Genomic DNA, 14,689 nt, shown 5'->3' on the forward strand with positions numbered 1-14,689 from the left:
AAAGCATGAGAAGGCGTCTCCTTCAAATTCAGAACGTGAAAATAACGCCCTCTATCGAAAAATGACGGCGCGCGTACAAGAAGATATTTTGGCCGCGCGCGTCAGCCACGCGCTACGCGTTACCGTGACACTGCCACATCTTTGTTTTGTTGTTCGATCGACAAAAACAACAGTGTGCATCTGGTGCGTACCTGTTTTTATCCTTTTTTTACCTTCGGCGGCCATCGAAACAGAGTAAGTCTTCAGATTTTTGTTCAACTATACGGATCTTAATCCCTGAAACACATCTATTACTGATGGAAAACGATCAACATGTCTCCAAGGCTGATTTACAGGCCTAGCTATAGGCCCAAGAAAAGTGGAATTATAAACCCGTAGGCTCAATGTCATCGCAGAACACTGACTGAGTAGGCTTACGTTAAATTTCAGGCCAACACAAAATTGAACTTGCATGAATGCGCCGTGTGGAACGAACATGCATCAAAACTCCTAATTTCAGCTCAGAAAATTTCTAAGAACAGAACTTGGGCAAGTTGATTCATATAATCAGAAATATCAAACAATGAGCGTTGCACCTACTGTTGTCGGTCTGGAAGTGTAAATAAGGTGTTACTGTTAGTTATCATACGAGTGCAAATGGTACACGGAATAATGGAGTGCGTCTGTATCATGTATAACTGTTACCACAAGGTCGAGAGTAAAGACATCATGTTCCCTCAAAGTTCGTTTGGAAAACAAAGCCGACATTTGAAAAAGCACGGACAGTACAGCTAAGAGCTTGGGTGGACCAATAAATCCTCTCGTAGGCCTACATGTAGTCCAAACTTTAAGAGCCTGGTCTACCATTCAGGATTGTTCCAAGCCAGACACCCATCCCTTTCCATGTGGAGACTTTGAGACACTTGATTGAGCTAACTTGAATGCGCGCAATCATTCTTTTTATGGCACAAAATTACCTTTTCACATAGCCTACTGATCCACACGCTGTTGCTAAAAACGTTGTCCGTCGACAGGTAATACATTATCCGTTTCAACACTATCGGTCAATTTGTGATATATTATCGATTGGTGACACATTATCCATGGATTAGCCTATACTATGATCAGTTGTAACATGGGGCCTACTGTGGCGACTTTGAGAACCATAACTATCACATACATCATAGTCCTACAAAAATAAAGGGAGATTTATATAAGTGAGAAGGAAACAACTGTATTGCATTTGAGTGCAACGGACAAAAATACATTAGAAAACTGCCTGCCGATTTCCAGAAAATTTGTTATTTTTTTCTGGTCTCATCTGCCTTCAAGCAATTAATCATCATGGCGTCACGGTTGCTCCCACGCATGGTTGGCTATAGAGGCAAGTTGTCTGCCGCTGCAGCTGTGGCCGTTGGTAAGTAAGATAAAGTCATTAAACCAATAGGTGCAGTACCAGTTGAGGGCGCCATCATCTGCGCCAAGTTTCATCAGTATCAGTTAAGCCTATGCACTGCAGTCATTATCAGTGACTGCACCGCACTTAAGACGAAAATAAGGAGGTTGGGAAGAATAAACATGGTTACTTAACTGCCATGGGTAGAGTTGCTTTTCGATATTAAAAAAACAGGAAAACAGTGATGCATCAACTTCATAATTTAAATTTAAACCCAAGCATGTGGTCTTTCCGAGAACAATTCATGATCAAACTGAAAATAAAAAATATCTCGGCAGGAGTAGCAGGTCTGAGCTATATGCGTACTAAACGAGGCCAAGCCTGCGTCAGCCAGGGGGTTAAGACTACCTTCCCCCCGTCGGCCAACTTCCCCGATCTCCGCAACCATAACAACGTAATGGCGTCTCACCTGACGCCCAGTGTCTACGCCAAACTCTGTAACCGCAAGACGCCCAACGGCTACACGCTGGACCAGGCTATACAGACTGGCGTGGACAACCCGGGACACCCCTTCATCAAGACAGTGGGATGTGTGGCTGGTGATGAAGAGTCCTACGAGGTTGGAGACTTTTACTTTATTCGTCGTTAAACCTCAACAAAAAGCAGTAAAACACTGAAGTATAAAATGCTGATCAACAGTGCTAGGTGTGTAAGTAGCTCGTGAAAAGGAGACGACACAAGTCAAAAATCAACGAAAATAATGGAAGATTCTTGTTATGTAGAATAGAACTTTATGGAAAAGACAGAAAAATGATGAAACATCAAGTTTGTATATAATCGACCTCTTGACTACGTTGGCATCTCCCCGTTGACTAAGCTGACATCTTAATTTCAAAAATTATACGGGATATCAAATCAATGTGTGCCAAACAAATTCACCATATTGCAGGTCTTCAAGGAACTGTTTGACCCAGTAATCGATGAAAGACACAACGGTTACAGTCCCAACGATATTCACCCAACCGACTTAGACTCCTCTAAGATCCGGGGCGGTAACTTTGACAACAAGTACGTGCTGTCGACCAGAGTACGAACCGGCCGCTGCATTCGTGGATTGAGCCTTCCGCCGGCATGCTCGCGGGCAGAGCGTCGCATGGTCGAACAGGTAGGAGCTTGTTACTCGAAGTGTAGGGCAAGCTGGTACGACCAGGTGAACCATAGTGATGAAGAAATCACTGCCTAGCTGATATGAAGGGGGAAATAATGAAAAGACCTCTTGACAGGGCAAACTTTTTAAAGGGCAAACCTGCACGTTGAAAAGCGTAAAAGGACAAAAAATTATTCAGTTTTTTTTATTTACTTTTGCTACTTATTGTTACAAGAACGATGTGGACGAACAGTGACGAATTGTCCAACTTCTAGCCTCTGTTCAAGTCTGAAAAGATTCTTCGTTTGTTCCGTTCCACCTTCCAGGTCGTAGTCGAGGCTCTGGATGGCCTGAGCGGTGACTTGAAGGGCAAATACTTCCCGTTGAACAACATGACGGAGAGCGAACAGCAGACTCTAATCGACGACCATTTCCTGTTCGATAAGCCCGTGTCTCCTTTGCTCACGTGTGCCGGCATGGCTCGTGATTGGCCCGATGCTCGTGGTATCTGGTGAGCTGAGTGTTGAGGTAGTGAGCACTCACTACTCAATGTTGATAAAGTTAACCCAACAATTCCCCTGTTTGATCAAGTGGTAAAACATCTCAAAGAACAATAATTAGGCCTACAAAATGTTTAGAAGGTAAGCAAGTCTAATAAACACTTCTTGTTCAAGAACATCGATAACTCTCTACACTCACCAAACTGTGGTACTGTAGAGCACAGTCGTATCTGGCTCACAAAGATAAGCAGGGTCTCACTTAACCGACGAGATAATTTAAGAAAAAAAATACAATGGACAAACGGAGAGCACGGAAATGAAGCGTCGTCATACCTGTAGCACAGTGGTTGATGGAGGACAGTCTGAATCTTTGTAAGTGAAGCATGGCCCCGGCTGGCTCGGTTGCATGCACTTGTTTCTTAAATATGTGATTATGTAACTCGTGGTGTGTTCAGAAAGCACTTCACGTGCAAATAAACAATGCAGACTGTTTCCAGAGTTACACAAGGATGCAAATTAAACGCCATGAATGAATTGGACGTCGGTTGGTTGCACACCCAAACGACCCTCCCCCAACCTGAAGGATTTTATGTCAGTTGATTGCACTTGGTAGGTGAAATTCAGTTTTTGTTTGTGTTTTTTTCTTTCGCCTTGAGTAAACTTCTTAGGCCTGGACCAAGCATGACTAAAACATTCTCATAACAATGTGCCCAGAAATTGATCCGCGATCCACAGACAAACATTCAAAAGATGTGTTGGTTACAAAAACCGTTCCACCTCGTCCTAATGTGGTATGGTCAACGTAGACGTGACTGAGAAAACATCTTGGTCTCTTCCTCCTCAGTGTAACCTGCTTCTAATCCAAGTCTCCCAATTCCTTACCAAGGCACAACAACGATAAGACTTTCTTAGTCTGGGTGAATGAGGAGGACCACACCCGGCTCATCTCCATGGAGAAGGGAGGCAATATGAAGAGCGTCTTCGACAGATTCTGTCGAGGTCTAAACCAGGTTAGAACAGGCGCTTACTCAAATGAAACTGTGTGGGCCCCGAGCTGGACCAAGAGAGGGCGCAATTTTCTCAGCAACGGAGGCTCGTGTGCTGGTAACTGCACATCGCTGGTTAACAAACGACTATGAAGCTCAAACTTTGCAGTCGCATCGCTACCATCAAAATGAACACTCCCGACCAGCATGGCTCTTTCCAACCGATGAGGGAGCGCTTCTGTTCAAGGCGCAATGCTTTCAGACTTTTTTAAATTGAATATGAATCTTCTCAATTTTAAAACAGAGCAAATAATAAATCGCCGACAAAAGTCAACAGCTAAGAGATAAATTGCATGAAACTTTTCTCAAACGATAATTATTTTCAGGTGATGAATTGTTGCCTCGACTTGTCTCTTAAATCACTATTCACCGTTCTCTTTCCAGGTGGAGAGTCTGATCAAAACTAAAGGCTGGGAGTACATGTGGAATGAGCATCTGGGCTATGTTCTGACCTGCCCCTCCAATCTAGGAACGGGCATGCGAGCTGGTGTTCACGTCAAACTGCCTAATCTTGCCAAAGTATGGACAAGATGAAAAACGCAAACAGAAATCCTTACAGCTGCCAAGAACAGTCACACAACTACCAGCAACCTGGCCCTGTGGCATTAATTGTCAGGATGGACAGTGCGCGAAGTCATGGTTTAGTAAAATGAGGAAGGACTCTTTCTGCAGTCATTTCCCACCTTCCCTCAAAAAAGCAGCTAGTTTTTATTTTTCGAATCAATTATTAGTGTCAAATATATACAGAACAAATAATATGATGTGTTGTTTTCTTCTAAGTGGAAGTCTTGAAACTAAACAAAAACAATTCTTGTAACTGTGAAAGAAAGGAATTCCTGACCAGCACAAGTATCACTTTTCCAAAATAAATGTTCTGATGGTTTCCTGGAGTTACCTCAATGCCTTCAGGAATTAATTCTTCAGCATAAAAAACGATTGCCGATTGTATTCCATCCACAGGACTCACGCTTTGACACAATCCTGGAGCGTTTGCGACTACAGAAAAGAGGAACTGGGGGTGTGGACACTGCCTCTGTTGGTGGAGTGTTTGACATCTCCAACCTGGACAGACTTGGGCAATCTGAGGTTAGTAAACTTATCGTGATGAGACACCAGTGGGCGAGCCTGCCACCGGCAGACAAAACCTCCAGTGGAATGACAACAAGCATGCTAACAATAGGCCTCGGCCCAACAGGTGTGTGACTATGAGTACATCACACAGACATGCATATTCGTCACATTTTTGCGTCTCGTACCTCACTAAAACGGGCTTTCTCCATTTGGTGACAGTGAAGACTCGTGAAATAGAAGAGAAATAGACCTGCAGTAACCTTTAATTCAAGAACACTTTTACTGTGATTCATAAAGGGCCTGAATTAGACATCAGGAGAATTATAAGGACGAACTGGGAACCTGCAAACATTCCAGACAATTTTCATCGCTCACACAGCGAGGATACTAAACCAAAACAATGACAGCGGCCATGTTGACTTTTATCTCACGACGGTTAACTTTGGATCTTCCCTTTACAGTCTTTAATAAAACCACATAAACCACCAAAACCATGCATAAAATTGAAACTAATTCTTCTGTTTTACAAACAAACAAGAAAGTACAGAGCTAGTCAGTTCCTACCTTTGCATTTCGGTGACACTTTGTCGATTTCTTAGGTCCAACTTTGCCAGCGGGTAATCGACGGCGTCGATTTACTCATCAAGATGGAGAAACAGCTCGAGAGAGGGCGCTCGATCGACAGCATGATTCCAAGGGCCTAAAAATAGTAACTGGACAACTTCTGACCAATCACAAGGCGTCTCATTCGTCGTCTGCTCACCTGTTTTCAATCAATCAGCTTATAATTGGTCGCAGACACGTGTAATCAAAGAGAGTAATCAAGCAAATTTTGCAGGCTTCAGATATTACGGGAAAAGAATTTACATAGTGGACGTTTCAACCCGAAGTCGAAGTATGCAAAAGAACACAAAGTATTTGAAACATTTCAAACCAATAAAACTACGGTGAAACCCGGGTACTGAATATTTTGAAACTCACGTATGGTATTTTGTCAAGAAAGAGGTGTTTTCTCTATCGTTTAGGTCTAATCACTAGAAAGCAACCAAACGACGATCTTTAACGATATTGTTGAATTGTGTTCAGAGGCGATAATCCTGTACTCAAGTTTCAATATTTTATTTGCAATTTCAAATGAGTGCTTTTATTTCTTAATATTCCGTTGGCACTCACTACATATCATAAACGACAAAGTAAAAATAGGTTTCCAAAATAAAACGCTTTTACTAAACCTGTTCCTATTTGCAAGTGTTGTTTTGAGTTTCTTATGAAAATATTGATGTTTAAAAATGGTGACATTAAAAAAGAATTTTATAGGATAATATGGAAATGACAGTGCAAAAAGCCGAATCAGTATGAAAGATTAAATTTACACCTTATCAACACCATTAGCGTAAAATTACTGTGGTCATTAAATTCATTCCAACTGGATTCACAAATTCCATCTGCAGATATCAATCGACAGAAAAAAAGGTGTTACAAAAATAGTGGGTACTTAAAATAAAATTGCTCTTATGCTTAAAAATTCAAATTTAATTTGCACAAGTTCAGCACAAACCAATACAAGGTGCACAAATACAAATATTTAAATTAATTTCCTCAAATTAATTAAGTGTTCAAACTACACAAGACAACGTTTAAAAAAACCACAATTTATCATTATTAATAAGCCAATTCTGATTGGTAAACGGTCTATTATCTGACTCAACAAAATTCACATGGCTAGATACCGACTTCCTGTCCACATTGGCCGAGACCTACTCATGACTACAATTTAAAATCCTTCACTCATTTCACTTGAAGCATTTTGCACCAAGCACCAATTTTGCACCACGCATTTTGACCAGCGCTGAAATCCCACAGACTGTTCTATAATGCACAATTACATTCAGAATTAACGGAATTAAATTTACCACACAAAGCATCTCCACGATCGTTTGCAAAACTATTCACCCAAATTCCTCCATAGGTCTATGGTATTACAAACAGCACAACTGGGATAATTCTTTCTAACCTCTTTTGGGTAAACAGTATTCTTGTTATTATGTCTTAACAAATCAAAAGTGAGAACAGTATTTATTGCGATGACAGGTTGACTCAACATCATTAGCTTAGAAATTTTCCTTGTTGTAAAAGAATCTGGCTCCTCCTTTGATGTTGGAATGCTTGTTGGAGCACTTGTGGAGAACTTGAGAGAGGACCTTAGGCCCACAGAAGAAGACACCAACGCTGGTGCTGAGCCAAGAAAAATTAGAAGAATATTCAAATTTCATTACAAGCTCCCAGATCTTGCAATAAGAAACAGAAACTAAGGGAAAATGCATTAAAAACAGAGAAACGGACAGATTTTTTCATAAACAGTAAATAAAAAATCAAACCAGTAAGATCTAGCTGCTCACCCTGGATTCTCTTCAGCGATCATTTTGAAGATGTCATCCCACTTGGGTCGGCCATAGTTGGTCTTCTGTTTCAAGCCGGTGATAGCGTCCACTTCCTCCTCTTCCTGAAGATAGATATTCTTGGCCTGTGAAACAAGAAAAAAAGGAAATAGCCAACGCCTCTGACTGGAACAGTATTTCAAGCAGAATATCAACACAATCTATGTAACTAATTTCTATCAATTAAATTTCAAAGCATCTTTTGTCCTTGAAATTCCATATATTTTGAGGAGTCATATAGACTCACCTGTTTAGTATTCCAACCTCTGGTAAGGTAAATGTTGTACTTGAGGAAATCTGCCTTGCCCTGCTCTATCATGTGGTTCTCCAAGGAGTCTAGCATCTCAGAGAACCACTCAAAGGCATTGGTGTCAGGACAGATCCAGAAAAAATAGACTTTCTTCAACTTGAGGTCAAGGTTTGGATCCATACTCTGATGCCTGCAGAGAAAACATGTCCATAACTGTCACTGCTACAAATGAGTACTTCATGATTACAAATTTAAGTAAAAGAAAAGTTTATTAATGCATGAATTTAAGTTCAATTGAACTTAGGGAGCGCTTGGTAATATTTTATGTCTACAAGGATCACTGAAGAAATGAAGCTTTATATTACTCGAATAAACACAAATATGATGAGAATGAAATTTCTGAAAATTACGCAAAGCAACTTGTGTTTCTAAATGGAGATAGGATTCAGATTTGATCCTCTGCAAACTGATGGGAGTCCCACAAGGGGAGAACTAAACACTATCCAATCCCTTGACAGAAATGAAACAAAAGCTACAGGAATTGGATGACTTTAAGAGGTTATATCTTCTACCATCCTGAGCCAGAAACAGCAAGACACATCTGAGATATTTTCTCTTTTGAAGGGGAAGAGCAGTATTTCCTCAACATTTCATAACAATATAACCCTGGCTCACAGCTTACCAGATTGAACGAAGAATGGATGCAAATGGAGTCACCCCAATGCCTGCACCTACACACACAGCAGCCTGGTATTTGAAGACATCAAGACTGGCTGTGCCAAAGGGTCCATCCACAGCGACCCTAGCAAGTTGGTTAGACTCAATAGGAGTGTCGTTATCTGCACCCATCACCTTAGCTAGGCCTGTGGTCCAATCACCCACGGTACGGATGTGAATACTGAAGAAATCATCTTCAGGGGCCTAGCATGGCATCAACAGGTAAAACAATTGAATGAAACGGTCAGGAAATACCTGAGTACCGATGTAACTGGAGGAAGTTGTCTTAATTCTTTCATTGACCAGATTAATAAGGAAGCTACTTGGGTATGCATCACACAGCACATCATTCCAATGAATGCTGACATTTTATGTGAATTTCATAACAGCGTAATATTGAAGTTGTGATGTCTTACCGAAGTGAGAGTGAACGGATGCCACTGGATGTGGGAAAGAGCTGGACACTTAAGGAAGACGTACTGTCCTGACAACATCTTAAAGCCAGACTTCTTCATCTGAAGCTCAATCACCTGTCGTTAATCAATTAATCAATTAGTATGCCAATATCTAAAAAATCAAAAGTCAATAAATCACCTCACTGTATGACAACTCCTGATGATTTTGACATCATATTAAACAACTCTCTTTGGTGCATAAAAATCAGATCACTTCATGATCATTTCACCTTTAAATATTAAAATCTTTTCATCTGAAATCTGCACATTCCTGCCTGAAACAAAGAAATAAACAAGAAAACTCCAGCCTGCATACACAAAGATGTCAACATGAAATAAACAAGAAAACTCCAGCCTGCATACACAAAGATGTCAACATGAAATAAACAAGAAAACTCCAGCCTGCATACACAAAGATGTCAACATGAAATAAACAAGAAAACTCCAGCCTGCATACACAAAGATGTCAACATGAAATAAACAAGAAAACTCCAGCCTGCATACACAAAGATGTCAACATGAAATAAACAAGAAAACTCCAGCCTGCATACACAAAGATGTCAACATGAAATAAACAAGAAAACTCCAGCCTGCATACACAAAGATGTCAACATGAAATAAACAAGAAAACTCCAGCCTGCATACACAAAGATGTCAACATGAAATAAACAAGAAAACTCCAGCCTGCATACACAAAGATGTCAACATGAAATAAACAAGAAAACTCCAGCCTGCATACACAAAGATGTCAACATGAAATAAACAAGAAAACTCCAGCCTGCATACACAAAGATGTCAACATGAAATAAACAAGAAAACTCCAGCCTGCATACACAAAGATGTCAACATGAAATAAACAAGAAAACTCCAGCCTGCATACACAAAGATGTCAACATGAAATAAACAAGAAAACTCCAGCCTGCATACACAAAGATGTCAACATGAAATAAACAAGAAAACTCCAGCCTGCATACACAAAGATGTCAACATGAAATAAACAAGAAAACTCCAGCCTGCATACACAAAGATGTCAACATGAAATAAACAAGAAAACTCCAGCCTGCATACACAAAGATGTCAACATGAAATAAACAAGAAAACTCCAGCCTGCATACACAAAGATGTCAACATGAAATAAACAAGAAAACTCCAGCCTGCATACACAAAGATGTCAACATGAAATAAACAAGAAAACTCCAGCCTGCATACACAAAGATGTCAACATGAAATAAACAAGAAAACTCCAGCCTGCATACACAAAGATGTCAACATGAAATAAACAAGAAAACTCCAGCCTGCATACACAAAGATGTCAACATGAAATAAACAAGAAAACTCCAGCCTGCATACACCTGTTAACTAACCTTAGATGGGTGCTTGACAACTTTAATGACTTGCACCTTCTGACAGCTACGGATGAACCTGACAAACCTTTCCAGGATATAGATAGCAATGGGTCCAACGCACCATTTCCAACTCTGTAAGCAAGGACACATGCAGAAAACAAAATCAACCATGTGCTTGTTTGGAGAAAATTCTCCAAGACAGTGACACCCATGCAAACGTTCTAGAAAAATCACATGGGTCAAAGAGACACCATTATCTATACATTGCAGAGTTACCGAAGTGAATGCATCTCACGCCCGAAGTGTGTAAAAGGCAACAGCACAAGAACCACCGTGTGCACCAACACGCATGCATTCTCCATTCGTTTGCACTTATTCAATACCTCATGCACGTACACCTTTATAACAAGGTTTTTAAGACTTTACAAATCACCTTGTTATACCAGGGGTCTTGTCTTATCAGCACTGGAAAACAAAGAAGATGGGGTCTTGGAAACTTCAAATTGATCTCCAAGCGGAACAAATTTAGAGGGCGTGTTTTTTGGTACTCACCACATGGGCGCGCCATGAGGCATGCAAGGATATGCGCATTTGACCTGCAGCATGCTGAGTATGCGTAACTAATTTATTCCGGCATGTATGGTCTTTGCGTACACGCAGAACGCGTGCAAGAACCCACTTGTAACAACATCTTTCTTTCGCCGATTGGGGTGCACTTCAGCGACTCGGGGCAGATAAGCCAACTGGTGTATTAACAGTGCTCTTGTTATCAATGGTTGATGGTCTACACTGCACATGTGTATCTAACACAAAATGTTAATATGTTTGTTACACACATAGAAGAAATTCATAAGACAGTTTACATCAGAGATAAAAGGCTACACAGGATTTGCAAAAAAAACTTGAAATGCCTTAAATATAAAAATCCATGATTTTAGCGGCTTCTTGAAATTGAAAAGAACCTATGATGAAATTACTCACTGCAGCACTGCCCATGACAAAGTTGGGATAAGGACAGGGTTGACTACTAGGAGTCCAGAGTTCTGGTTGCTGGGAACAGTAAGTAATGTTATGCTCAGCTAAGTTGTTCTGAGAACGGATCACACCTCTGTGAAAACAAATTAAAATGAACTCTCTTCAAATGTAAAACCATGGACTCCGTGCATATCGCAGAACAACCCCATGGCTAAAGAATTCCAAAGTTATTTTTGAAAGCAAAGTATGGGCAAAACCTGTTATTACAATAACATCTTCCCCACACAAAAGTACATCTCGAAAATTCAAGCCATACTTTGACTAAAAAACAAACGACCACATGATTATGCACCATTTCTTTCGCATAATGAGATGGGCTTATGCAGAACTGGACATTGGTTTCAATCAGTAGGCATTGACAAACAAGTTACATTTACATCCCTAGCTTTTCCTAAGCAGTCTAAAAATATACAGGTCCTGCACGGAACCCTTAACAAAATGCTGATAAATGAACCAATGCCTTTGGCGCCTTTGAGAAAAAAACCCTTGTCAGTTCTTTAATGTTCTCTTACCCTACTCCGTGGACGAGCAGCATAGCAAAGTAGATGACAAATAAATGATGCGTGACCCAGAATGTCTCAAAATATGAACGTCTGTAAGTTCAAGGAAAGAAAGCAAAGTGATAAACTCAAATCAGGGTTTATAGTCCCAGTCATGAGACAGAAATTCAATGAAGCCTGACAGTGTGTGGCAACTCTGACTCCCTCTCCTGATCTGAGTTGACATCTGCGACTTCAAACAAGACAGAAACAGGAATTTTCCGTTTTTGTGTAAAATAGTCTAATTCAGTATAGTTTGAGATTTTTGTCTCTGTTTTGCTGCTAAATTGGTAAAAGTTTATGCACAAAAAATGAAATTTTTATATGCTCAAGGATAATTAGTTAACAAAACTGAGAAGAAAGAATATCACCAAAAGAACATACACAGCATGATCCATGTGGACCCACTGGCAGCGACAGTAGGGAGAGGGGTGCAGATTGATCAGTGGCCCCACCTCCTGCTTTTGCAACGGGGGAGGGGCATTGTCCCCCATTTTATTGCAGATTCTATAATGGGATGAGGCTTCATGGATTGGCCTTTTAATGGCTGATGCCTGATGCTCTCACAACTACCCCCCCCCCACTTTGAAAATCATTCCACCGAAATTGTGCAGACGCCTCGATCAAACTGTAAACGTTTCTTGAAATAGCAGCTCTGACTATTACTTGCAGTTATTGCAAGTCGTGTGTTTATTTACCCAATGACTAAGCAAACTGAGTGGGTGTCACTTTACAGGTATTGTTTGGTAGTTCAATCGTTTCTATGGAAGAGCACAGGACAAAGACGTAACACTGAATCCGCAGACTTCCTGAACTTTGAACACTTTCTATTTCCCCAATAAAACTCCCTGCAATTTACCCAGCTGCTTTTGCATAAACAACTGACAAATGCTCAGTAAGTTCCACATTCCGCATCCAAACGTGTCTATCCCCAAAACAGTTTGCTCAACTAAACATGATCCACCAATCAGGACAAGAGAAGCATTCTTTTATAACTTTTTCTTTTCTATATTCATAATTCTGAAGACCTCCCTCCAGATACCATTTCAATTGCAAAGCCTCCAAATGCCAATAAAAATGTCTGTTTTTAAGTGAATAAAACACAATCTCATCCAGCCATTAGCTTTGAAAGTTGCACTTTTCAAGTAGACATATAAGAGGACATATTTACCGAATGAACTCAGTGGCTGAAGAAAACATAATGATGAAGACCAGGGTAAGAACTACACCTGACCAGCCTGCAATCTGGATGACACCTTGCTCAATCAATGGAAAACCAAAAGGCAAAGCCTGTAAGATATAAAAACAAATATATTAATCAAAAAGGTACCAAGAAATGATTAAAGTCAATGAACCAATCAACCAACAAGTAACCACCTTGGACAGATACTTCTCTGAGGTTTTTCTCCCTCCAACAAAGGGTAATCTGTTGCAACTTTCATTGAGACATGAAAGGTAACACCTGCTCAATGGTGTTAAGAAAAAACACTTTGCTTTCTCAACTGAAATGAGGACTGAGGAGATCATTTAGGACAGAACTGTCGTCAACTCTTTCACAGCATGGAGTTTTTTGCCTAATAACAATGAAGACAAATACACGTGCTGTACAATGCAAAATGAGTTGATAGTTATGTCTGGATGTTTAACATTTGAGTCAAAAGTGCACATTGAAATCATCAAAAAGAAAAAACATACATACCTTGTTTTCGAACCTCACAGGATTAATCCAAGTTCCTCCCATGGCTTCTAAATCTCTCAATTTGCAGGAGACACCTTTGTAGGGGCTATCAGCAGGAAAATAATTTTCACAGTCGCGAAAGTGATCATACAAGTTGCGGAAGTTGAAGAAATGTGCGATGCAATGCACAATGTTCAATAGAGTGATCATGTAGGCTAGAGTCTTGTGAAATGTCAGGTTTTTGTCCAGTTGGCGACGAACACTTCTACGGCAAAGCTGTTAATTTAAGAAGAATACACAGAAAAAATCAGTTGGCAAATACCTCTGCCATAAATTTCAAATTCCATTTATCATGTAACTTTTCTGCAATATTTGAAAAAAATTAATAAAAGATAAACAGTGAATTTTTTCTCTGGACTTTAGTTTCATGTTTTCCAAAGGCAGAATCTCAAGTCCAAAGTTTCAAGAGGGCAGCGTATTAGACTTGACTCAGCTTACCTTGTTTGTTTCGCAGGATCCTCGCAAGAATGAGATGAGATTACGACAGACTGGTAGAAGAATTAACATACTGTTTAAATTGAGACAGGCTCCGCAGGCCTTAGCAACGGACACACCAGGCTGTGGCATTGAAGATAAAACAACCCAGTATAAAGATAGGCCTATGGCTAGAAAATGTGACAGTAGCTGAAAAATTGAAACAAACATGTCATAATCTAACCAGATTGGGGCATTCCACATCAGAAATGTGCGATTTATCAACTGCAAAGCCATCTGATGTAAAACAAAATGACATAACGACCAATTGTTTTGAATACGTCAGCTTTAGTTGGAAGCACATGTAGTAAATCAGGAATTCCTTTGATTGATTCAAGATTCTCCAAATTTACTTTACATAATAACTTGTCTATGTTCCAGAAGACAATTCATGCTGCCCGAATCCTGTTGACAAGTTGCAGTGAAGTTTCATCATCTTTGCGATTGTTTTTAATAGTCCTTTCAATGCCCAAGTTGTCAAGGCAAATTGTTCACAATGTTTATGGAGTCCAAACTGTCTAAACAACATGTACAAAAAGTTCAGGAGGAAACATCTTT

The 14,689-nt window shown here is 40.1% G+C and overlaps 2 protein-coding genes across 3 annotated transcripts in view; one reads left to right on the top strand and one right to left on the bottom strand.

Annotated features, from left to right (window-relative positions):
• Nucleotides 1-123: 123 nt before the first annotated feature.
• LOC110974421 (creatine kinase U-type, mitochondrial-like) lies at nt 124-6,538 on the top strand. Its single transcript, XM_022226040.2, has 9 exons — nt 124-234; nt 1,312-1,396; nt 1,714-1,994; nt 2,325-2,540; nt 2,849-3,033; nt 3,909-4,032; nt 4,453-4,587; nt 5,029-5,154; nt 5,739-6,538. The coding sequence occupies exons 2-9, from the start codon at nt 1,324-1,326 to the stop codon at nt 5,841-5,843; spliced, it is 1,245 nt and encodes a 414-aa protein (XP_022081732.2). The 5' UTR covers nt 124-234; nt 1,312-1,323; the 3' UTR covers nt 5,844-6,538.
• The window catches only part of LOC110974417 (NADPH oxidase 2-like), a 36,601-nt gene continuing 28,146 nt past the window's right edge, over nt 6,235-14,689 (bottom strand). For both annotated transcript variants that reach the window (XM_022226036.2, XM_022226035.2), the window contains exons 3-13: nt 14,096-14,215; nt 13,619-13,873; nt 13,091-13,209; nt 11,893-11,973; nt 11,327-11,453; nt 10,364-10,477; nt 8,961-9,074; nt 8,510-8,748; nt 7,825-8,017; nt 7,539-7,663; nt 6,235-7,374 (exon numbers count right to left, since the gene is read on the bottom strand). In XM_022226036.2, coding sequence (XP_022081728.1) covers nt 7,251-7,374; nt 7,539-7,663; nt 7,825-8,017; nt 8,510-8,748; nt 8,961-9,074; nt 10,364-10,477; nt 11,327-11,453; nt 11,893-11,973; nt 13,091-13,209; nt 13,619-13,873; nt 14,096-14,164 — 1,560 coding nt within the window. In that variant the 5' untranslated portion in view covers nt 14,165-14,215 and the 3' untranslated portion in view covers nt 6,235-7,250. The remainder of the gene's footprint in view (nt 7,375-7,538; nt 7,664-7,824; nt 8,018-8,509; nt 8,749-8,960; nt 9,075-10,363; nt 10,478-11,326; nt 11,454-11,892; nt 11,974-13,090; nt 13,210-13,618; nt 13,874-14,095; nt 14,216-14,689) is intronic.

This window comes from Acanthaster planci, linkage group LG15 (genome assembly GCF_054643075.1).
Source record: "Acanthaster planci isolate LZ-2023a linkage group LG15, COTS_SCS, whole genome shotgun sequence".
Classification (NCBI taxonomy): Eukaryota; Metazoa; Echinodermata; class Asteroidea; order Valvatida; family Acanthasteridae; genus Acanthaster; species Acanthaster planci.

Bases quoted from the DNA above. Each gene is read 5' to 3' on its own strand.
- LOC110974421 (XM_022226040.2), top strand. From the start codon at position 1,324: ATGGCGTCACGGTTGCTCCCACGCATGGTTGGCTATAGAGGCAAGTTG. The intron at 1,397-1,713 runs GTAAGTAAGATA...ATATCTCGGCAG, and splicing joins CGCTGCAGCTGTGGCCGTTG to GAGTAGCAGGTCTGAGCTAT. The intron at 1,995-2,324 runs GTTGGAGACTTT...ACCATATTGCAG, and splicing joins GTGATGAAGAGTCCTACGAG to GTCTTCAAGGAACTGTTTGA.